Below are 9,837 nucleotides of genomic sequence, written 5' to 3' on the forward strand. Positions count from 1 at the left end.
GGGTACCGTACCTGTCTGTCTGAACCAGAGACAGGGTACCGTATCTGTCTGTCTGAACCAGAGTCAGGGTACCGTACCTGTCTGTCTGAACCAGAGTCAGGGTACCGTACCTGTCTGTCTGAACCAGAGTCAGGGTACCGCACCTGTCTGTCTGAACCAGAGTCAGGGTACCGTACCTGTCTGTCTGAACCAGAGTCAGGGTACCGTACCTGTCTGTCTGAACCAGAGTCAGGGTACCGTACCTGTCTGTCTGAACCAGAGTCAGGGTACCGTACCTGTCTGTCTGAACCAGAGTCAGGGTACCGTACCTGTCTGTCTGAACCAGAGTCAGGGTACCGTGTCTGTCCGTCTGTGTCCCGTTGTATGGAATGATAATAAAGCTATGTATGTGGACCTTGAATTGCAATAACATTGGCGCACGCATTGGCGCACGCAAACACGCACACACATGCACACACACACACACACGCACACGCACACGCACGCACACGCACACACACACAGTGAGAGAGAGATGGAGACTGCACATTCCTGGCTGATAACGTTCCCTCTGTCTGTCTCTCTCTCTCTCTCTCTCTCTCTCTCTCTCTCTCTCTCTCTCTCTCTCTCTCTCTCTCATACCACACCATTACAGAAAGCTGTGAAGCAGCATTAATGTAATGACCGATGAATAGATAGATCTAGATTTTCTTTTCATTCCTATTTTAGTGATATCCAGGGTTATTGATCAACCATCCAGAGATCCAGGGTTATTGATCAACCATCCAGAGATCCAGGGTTATTGATCAACCATCCAGAGATCCAGGGTTATTGATCAACCATCCAGAGATCCAGGGTTATTGATCAACCATCCAGAGATCCAGGGTTAATATTGATCAAACTTCCAGGGCTGTAGTGTAACAACAGCAGTCCTAAAGTTTTACATCAGCGTGTGAAGAAGAGATGCAGACTGCCATGTTGAAACCAGTCATCAAGTTACACAAAATATACTGATTTAACTGTTTACTGTAATCATTTAGTATAGATATGTACTGATTTAACTATGTTTACTGTAATGTAACCCAATATAACCCACAGCCTTCGCTCCCGCAAGCCTTCGCTCCCGCAAGATTCCAGACATTTCCAGGCCCAACGCAGGACTCCAAAGTCTAATCTCTAGTTCGTTCCACATAAAATACCTCTAAATAAAAAGGGATTAGTGCACTTGCCCTAAAGCAAAGCTCATCAGCGTTTTTCAGGCCAAAGACCCCTTAGCACAAGAGAGAGAGAGATAGAGACAGACAGACAGACAGACAGACAGACAGACAGACAGACAGACAGACAGACAGACAGACAGACAGACAGACAGACAGACAGACAGACAGAGAGCAGGGACCCCTACTACATAATTATATACAATTGTATTGCAGGTTAAACCTTTTATAAGTTTCATACGAGATTTCCACTGGACACACACTGGTCTGATTTACCCATTCTGACCTGAGATCAGATTCTAAAAATGTCAGTCGTTCTTCGATAAAAAAAAAATAGCAGACCTACAAGCAATGTGGGACAGGGTCTCAATGTGAACACTGATGTCTGTCTGTCAGTCACAATGTGGGACAGACAGGGTCTCAATGTGAACACTGATGCCTGCCTGTCAGTCACAATGTGGGACAGACAGGGTCTCAATGTGAACACTGATGCCTGTCTGTCAGTCACAATGTGGGACAGACAGGGTCTCAATGTGAACACTGATGCCTGTCTGTCAGTCACAATGTGGGACAGACAGGGTCTCAATGTGAACACTGATGTCTGTCAGTCACAATGTGGGACAGACAGGGTCTCAATGTGAACACTGATGTCTGTCAGTCACAATGTGGGACAGAGAGGGTCTCAATGTGAACACTGATGTCTGTCTGTCAGTCACAATGTGGGACAGGGTCTCAATGTGAACACTGATGCCTCATGCCTGTCAGTCACAATGTGGGACAGAGAGGGTCTCAATGTGAACACTGATGCCTGTCAGTCACAATGTGGGACAGACAGGGTCTCAATGTGAACACTGATGCCTGTCAGTCACAATGTGGGACAGGGTCTCCATTTGAGGGACGCCTGAAAAGTCTTGGAAATGAGGGACTGTCCCTGCACGCAAAGAGGGGGACATCTGGACCGTCACAAAAAGCTTCACTCTTCTTAAGGTGCAGAAGTTAACAATAAGCAACAAAAAGCAGGTTCACTTTGCTGGCGAGAAACTATCTCGGACCGAGAACAAAGGTGTGTCGCCTACAGCAACCACTAACTACACACTATACACACTCCACTGTGTTTGTAGGAGCCATTAGAAGAGAGGCATTATTTAAATTATTTCCAGTATTATTTTTGACCACTTGGCGGCGGGCTATGAGAAGCACAGCACTGGGTGTGCATTTATATAAGGTGACACAGGTGCACTGACACAGGGATTGGGGAGCCAAACCGTTCTTATACCAGCAGCACAGCAGCACAACCACAAACAGACGGAAAGGAACGATTCAATATAACTGGTATGTTTAAGATTTCAACTGCTCACTTCTGTTCACTAAATAACACTCAAACTGGATCAAAGACTGGACATCTGTAACATCTGTTACTGTTTTGGTCGTGTTTTTTAACCCTTTTAATGAAATAAAGCATAATGTTTCTACTTTAACTGGACAGAGCTGCCTTGGACCCTCTTTTTAAGTTCGCCACCTTTTACCTCCTTCCACAGTGACATTGACTCAAGGTAGGCTATAGCACTTTTTAAGAAATCTTGTGCTTTGCCATCTGTTACTGTTTTCTGTGTGTGTAGCCTACTGTGTATCCACCCTTTTCCTGGGCTGTGTGTGCTCCAGTTCCTGTTGATTTCATTGGATATCATTGGTCATCTGACCAGTTTCATTGGCTTTCATTGGATCAAATCGACAGGAACTGGAGCACAGGAAAAGTGTGGATAGGATCACTCCCATACCACCTGTGAAGTGACTGCAAAGGACACAATAGGACCTCTCTGGAAGGTACAGGGTTCTATGTGGAGAGGTGAAGGAGCCCACAGGGTGTGGAGATTAACTCCCGCGTGTTCGTCAGCAGTGGTGGAAAAAGTACTACTCAATTGTTTTACTTCAGTAAAAGTACCAATACTGCAATTTACAACTACTTAAGTAAAAGTACGGAATTTAAAATGTACTTGAGTAAAAGTACAAAAATATCGGCATCAAAATGTACATAAAGTAACTCATATTGCAGAATGTCAAGTTCAAAATGTGTACAAAATCTATTGAAAATAGCAGATGTACAGGTTGTAGATCTGCTATTTTCAAACGGCCGAAATGTATAGGGTTGAAGTGGTTACTGTATGTTTTTCTAATAAAAATAAAAATCGCCAAAGTAACTAAAGTTTTCAAATAATTGCAGTGAAGTGAAAGTAAAAAAAAAATGGCCCTGAGATGTAATGGAGTAGAAGTAAAAATTACTGGAAGTTGGAAATACTCAAGTAAAGTACAAATACCTCAAAATTGTACTCAAGGACAGTACTCGAGTAAAAGTTACTTTCCACCACTGTTCTTCGCCAGTCGACACACGCCGCCCTCGATGGCCAGCGACTGCCCGGGGACGGCGCCCGGCGGCAGCCTGGATATGTGGGCGGTGGCTCGGCGGTCCCGGGCGGACATGAAGCCGACGCACATGCTCTCCGTGGTGTGACTCCACAGGAACTCCACCAGCGCATTGTTGTCGTCGTCGACTCCGCCGCGCGTCGTGGCGCCTTCCACGGAGCGGCGCAGCGCCACGACCCCGCCCAGCACGCGCTCTTCGCCCGCCAGGAAGGGCGACGCGACGAACTTGTCCTGCATGGCCTCCAGCACGGCCTGGTGGGGGGCCTCTTCGGAGGAGGAGGAGCGCATGGCGGCCGAGCACTCCCTGGCCAACGTGGTGCGGATGAGATGCTCTCCGCAGCCCGAGGTGCTGGCGGCCGTGGCGTAGGAGGAGGAGCGATGATGACGATGACGATGGGAGGCGTTCTCTGCCCAACAGCCACATCCGTAGTGAGCGGCCTGGCCGACCCTGCCCGGGTGTTTCATGGCGATGCCCCCGCTGGACACGGCGGCCGCCACGTTCCCCTCCCGGTCCACCACGACGGCGCCCACCGTGTCCAGACGCCCAGAGCCGCTGCTCTCCTCCTCCTCCTGCTGCTCGTTCCCGTTCGATCGTCGTCGTCTCTTCTCTGCGTGGTTCGGAGCCGCCGTGACCGTCTTCTCGTTCGATCGCTGTCCTTCCTCGACGTGGTTCGAAGGATCCGTGTCCGTCTTTTTTTCCGCCAGCTCCATCGTGCGTTTGTTCCTCTCGTACGACGAGAGGCTGAACTCGGTGAGCATTTTCTCCGGCGGGCACAGCGGTATTCCGTGGCTAGCGGCCCAGTCGCGCGCTCCCTGTCCCACCAACAGACAGGGGGCGATTCGTCCGGCGGAGAGCGTCCCTTCGCGCGCTTCGCTCAGCACGCGACTCGCCACCAGGACGGGGTTCTTGACGCCGCGGAGGGAGCCCACGGCGCCGTAGTGCAGCGACTTCCCGTCCATGACGCTGGCGTCGCACTCGACCTCGCCCGACAGGTTGAGGCTGGAGCCGGTCCCGGCGTTGGTCAACGGAGAGTCCTCGAGCTCCACCAGCGCCGCCTCCGCCGCTTCCACCGCGAGAGCGCCGGCCCGGAGTCTGTCCACGGCTCGCTGGCAAGCCCTTTTGCACAGACGCCTGTACTCCTTGGCTTTGGACTCGGAATGGTACCCGGCACCCGCGTGCACTAGCACGAAGCCACCCGCGACTGTTGTTGTCGGTCCGTCGGACTTGCCGGACGTCGTGCCCTGCCGACCGGGGAGCGCGTCGGCCAGAGGAGGACCAGGCTGACCTGCAGACTCCATTAAACTACTGCACGTGCCTCCATGTACTACTACTGCATGCACCACTACCCCTTTGTTCTGAGTACTTGACTACTACTACTACTACTACTACTATGACATCATATCAATGACATACCAACTTAAGAGAGTTCTCCATATATGGGCCAGTGTCTCAATCAATCAGTTTCAGGAGATTTCGGGGCCTAAAGCCCAAACCACACCAATGGGTCGCAACTCGCAACGCAACAAAAACGGCTTTAGCGTTCGTCCCAGCGGTGTGATATGTCCTGTTGCACGTTGGCGCGTGTCGACGCAAGTGATTCAATTCAATGGTTGCTTGCGAATGCATTGGTCTACATGCGTCTATACGCGCAACCGTTTGGTTGCAAGGAGTTGCATGGCGACCAGTTGGTGTGGTTTGGGCTTTAGGCATGCCCCCTTTTGTGTTGTTATGTTACACACTTGGATCGAAATATTCATTTTCCAGTGTGCAGGAATATAAATCGTTGTTTATTTATCTAAAAACACACAGAAAAGGTACACAATAAGCAACACTGCTCACGTTGTCGCAAAACTCTGGTCCTAATTGAACAGTAATAATATCACAAATCAATAAGGTGCATCCAGTTTGTATATATAGCCTATATGAAGTAGCAGTAGCCTATTACTCTTGTACTTGTAAACAGTATACACTATAATAAACCTCCAATGACTCTCTTGTATGCCAATTACTCACAATTACGCCCATGGTGGTGCCACAGGCTCCGCTTGAGGCTTGAGATGAGTGAGAACTTTATATTTGAAATCTGAACATTGATGTAGACGTTTATTGTAATGTAAATGGAATAAAAGTGCGTCTTGTATATCATAATAATAGGTCTCGACTTTCCGAGGGTGAGTGAACAAATGTCCTCCTGATAGATTTTTCTTTTCTCTCTGAAAGTGATCCAAAGACCATTCTGTTTCCCCCAAGCTAAGTTTTTTTGTCATTTTCAGTTAAGTTTTAGTTTGTTGTTATTTTTGAGGGGCGCTCATATTGTCTCTTTATTGTTAATAGCGTTTAACGTTTGTTTGCACCATTTGTTTCAGATCAACTTCAATTACATCACCTAGTCAACATGACTTAGACTTCAATATATTAGCACCCCTCACTTCACACGGGTGTGATTTTTCTAATTCAGTTAGTTTTAATTATTTTCAGAGCAGATTTGCTAGATTATTTGATTATTTGGCAGGTGCCGGATGAATAGGCCTAGTTAAGTTACACAAATGCTTTTTTTCAATTTTAGTTTTGGTTATTTATTTAGTTTTAGTTAACTATATAATCACGATAATAACCCTGTGGGTTATTATCGGTCCCCGTTTGCAAGGACTGTGTTGTGGCAGGAAGTGACCCCCCCGCCTACTCCTTTGAGTGCATGTACGCCAGCAGGTCGGCCACGCGGTGGCTGTAGCCGAACTCGTTGTCGTACCAGGAGATGAGCTTGACGAAGTTGTCGTTGAGGGAGATGCCGGCGCCCGCGTCAAAGACGGAGGAGCGGGTGTCGCCGACGAAGTCCGTGGACACCACCTGGTCCTCGGTGTACCCCAGCACGCCCCGCATGGGCCCCTCCTGCGAGGCGCTCTTCACCGCCTGCGTGATCTGCGCGTAGGACGCGGGGCGGGACAGGCGGCACGTCAGGTCGACGACGGACACGTCGGACACGGGCACCCTGAACGCCATGCCCGTCAGCTTGCCGGCGAGCTCGGGGATGACCTTCCCCACGGCCTTGGCGGCTCCCGTGGTGGCGGGGATGATGTTCTGGTGGGCGCCGCGGCCGTCGCGCCACGCCTTGGCACTGGGGCCGTCCACCGTCTTCTGGGTGGCCGTGTAGGCGTGCACCGTGGTCATGAGGGCCTCCTCGATGCCGAAGCTGTCGTGGATGACCTTGGCCAGCGGGGCCAGGCAGTTGGTGGTGCACGAGGCGTTGCTGACCACCATCATGGAGGAGGGGTCGTACTTCTCCTGGTTGACCCCCATGACGAACATGGGGGCGTCGGGCGACGGGGCGGAGATCACCACGCGCTTGGCTCCGCCCTGCATGTGAGCGGAGGCCTTCTCCACGCTGAGGAAGACTCCGGTGGACTCGACGACGTACTGGACCCCGGCGTCGCCCCAGGGGATCTCCGCCGGCTGCCTGCACTGGAACACGGAGATGGGGTTCCCGTCGACCACGAGCTTGTCACCGCCCTGGTGGGAGACCTCGCTCTTGTAGCGCCCGTGGGTGGAGTCGTACTGGAACATGTAGGCCATGTACTGCGGGTCGATGAAGGGGTCGTTGATGGCCACGACTCTGATGCCTTTCTGCAGACAGGCCCTCAGGACGAGGCGGCCGATACGGCCGAAGCCGTTGATTCCAACACAGAGTTCGGACGTGCTGGAAGCCATCGTAGAAATAAGGGCTCTGTGGAATTGTGACTTGTGTGTCTTAGAGGTAGTCGATGCTCTGGGTATCGCTGATGGTAGTGGAGAAATCTGATTCACTTGCCTTTTATGTGTTTGGCTGCGATGCTTGTGTCATTACGACGATGTCATTCATATCCTTATATGGAGCCCCCCAATGTCAGACATGCCCAAAATGGGTCTATGATGTCAGGCTTGGGTGTTCCGCCTAGACCCATATATGGAGCTTCGATGGGGGGGGGGGGGGGGGGGGTCTATGATGTCAGACCTGGTTATGTCAATTATCTCCAAATATGGGGATGTCTGTTCAATTATCCGCAGGTAGTCCAGAAGCGGTATCTTTATTGGTGCCTCTCCTGGTGGCCTTGTAGGCACATGTAATGTAGCCTCCTTGAGGTCAAAATGTCGGGAGAGGAACCTATCCCCCCCACTCGAAGATCTGAACAAAGGTTTCCGTCTCGAGGGAAGGTGGGATACAGTATATTGTCTTAAGCAAGACCTTATACTGGCACCAGGTCCAGGGTCATGGACCATGTATACTGGCACCAGGTCCAGGGTCAAGGGTCATGGACCTCCACATATCAATGAACGTCACAATGTAGATGAACTGGAGGAACCCCCCCGTCCCAATGTTTTTTGTTTATTTGTTTTGTCTGCTGGTCAGTTTGGTAAAGTATGTCTTTTGTAAAGGTTTTTAAAGTAAGTAACTGTACGTGAAAACATTTAAAAACCAATACAAATATTAAAAGGCACCAATAAGTCAGAAGAATGGAGCCGTCATGAACAATACGCAAAATGTCAAGCTGGCTACAAGGTACTTTTCTGATGTGCACAGTATTAAACATTCAGAGGCTGCATAATTATTTTCAGTGACATGAATAATTTGTTACTTTTATTATTTTTTAGACAGATGTGCTGGCACTGGTGGATGCCTTTGAGGACCTGAGCAAATCCCTTCATGGGGGAGAGTGGGGCTCTGCTGGACTTGGATGAGTCAATGATCATGCCTCCAGATGTGGTAGATCAGGGATGCCCATTGCGTCGATCGCAAGCGCTGCGCAGGTAGACCGCCTGCCCCTGCCATGAAAAAAGGAGAAATAAAAAACATACACAATGCAGTGCCTTGTCTTCAAGAGAGTCTACATAGTCTGTTGTGTTGTTAACAATTAAACAAATTAAAAGGATATCAATCATATATCAAGATGCGCAAAGAAGCCTATTAAAACACATCACTTCCATGCAGAGTGGGAAGAAGATTATATTTTAACGATGTCGCATTCCAACTGCGTTTGCCTTATATGCAAAGTCAGCGTCTTTGCAAAGAAAGGAAACGTGGAGGGGCATATCTTGTCATAAAAAGTACAACATTGATGAGAAAGTAAGAGACTCTGTGTTACCTGTTGTTTCATGGCTTACTGGTGGTGTGCTCTTTAAACGAGATAAGGGTTTATTATTCCTATAAATAAAGAATGTCATCAATCACTATCCATGTATTCAGTAACATTGTTTAACATTCATGTGAGTGGTTGATGCTCAGCGACACCTTTTCCATACTCGTGTATATTCCCTTGAGTAGAAAAACTTCACAGGACTCAGTTGTAAAAATATCACAAAAAGATTTAATCCAAAAAATGTGTTCATTAATACAAAAGTAATCAAAAACAAGTTCTCAAACTCAAAAATAGACTACGGTCAAAAAACCGTGTCGCTCTGATGTTGTATTGTGCACAAACTGACTGTACTGCTCTGCACAAAACTCTGCCTCTGTCTGCCCTGCACACACTCCAGAGTCAATTAGCTGAATCTGCCCTGACCTGCACACACTCAGCTGTTAGCAACTGCAATTAACTCAGGCAACCAGAGCTCTCTTCTTAAAGCTACATTAACATCATGTTTTTAACCTAAAGCACATCACCAAGAATTAAACAAATGAACTTATTTAAGGTTTTTAACATAACTAAATTAACAATCATAATGCAATATGCATGAGCTGTTAAACCAAAATACAAAACACAAAAGTAATGCAGTAATCATTCAAATAATCACATATTCAAACTTGGCTCCCACATACCGGCCCCTAATTGTACTCTTAACTGGAGACAATTACACAAACTATATAACACACATGGAGCCAAAGACCTTAAATCACTCTGTGTCTTCTTTCGTCATTGCTTGATCACCATCCTCAGGCTGTGTGTGTAAGTGTGTATGAAAGGGGGGGGGGGGGCATAGTCTATATGTAGGACTTTGAAAGCACTGTCTCATTCAGCCTCTTGGAGAAGGCAAATCTTCGTGATTGGCCTGTCGAGCGAACTGGTTTTGGTCTTGATACGGACCTGACGTACCAGTCCATACTTGTCTGGGGTTGTCTGAATGATCTTCCCCATGACCCAAGAATTGCGTGGGGCAGAGTCGTCGACAATCAACACAAAGTCTCCAGTGACGAAGTTGCGTGACAGACGGGTCCACTTGTGGCGCTCTTGCAGCTGTGGAAGATATTCT

At 48.6% G+C, this 9,837-nt stretch overlaps 2 protein-coding genes across 2 annotated transcripts; both read right to left on the reverse strand.

The window, feature by feature from the left end:
* Positions 1 to 3,545: 3,545 nt before the first annotated feature.
* LOC310865887 (threonine aspartase 1-like) lies at positions 3,546 to 4,913 on the reverse strand (the record flags this gene model as incomplete). The annotated part of the gene is made up of 1 exon (XM_083775092.1): positions 3,546 to 4,913. The coding sequence occupies one exon, from the start codon at positions 4,911 to 4,913 to the stop codon at positions 3,546 to 3,548; it is 1,368 nt and encodes a 455-aa protein (XP_083631218.1).
* A 1,381-nt stretch (positions 4,914 to 6,294) lies between these two features.
* LOC310865584 (glyceraldehyde-3-phosphate dehydrogenase 2-like) lies at positions 6,295 to 7,200 on the reverse strand (the record flags this gene model as incomplete). The annotated part of the gene is made up of 1 exon (XM_083774755.1): positions 6,295 to 7,200. Exon 1 carries the CDS (start codon positions 7,183 to 7,185, stop codon positions 6,295 to 6,297), a length of 891 nt encoding a protein of 296 aa, XP_083630881.1. The 5' UTR covers positions 7,186 to 7,200.
* Positions 7,201 to 9,837: the final 2,637 nt, after the last annotated feature.

Source organism: Protomyctophum parallelum, assembly GCF_964188405.1.
Source record: "Protomyctophum parallelum genome assembly, chromosome: 10".
NCBI classification, from domain to species: domain Eukaryota; kingdom Metazoa; phylum Chordata; class Actinopteri; order Myctophiformes; family Myctophidae; genus Protomyctophum; species Protomyctophum parallelum.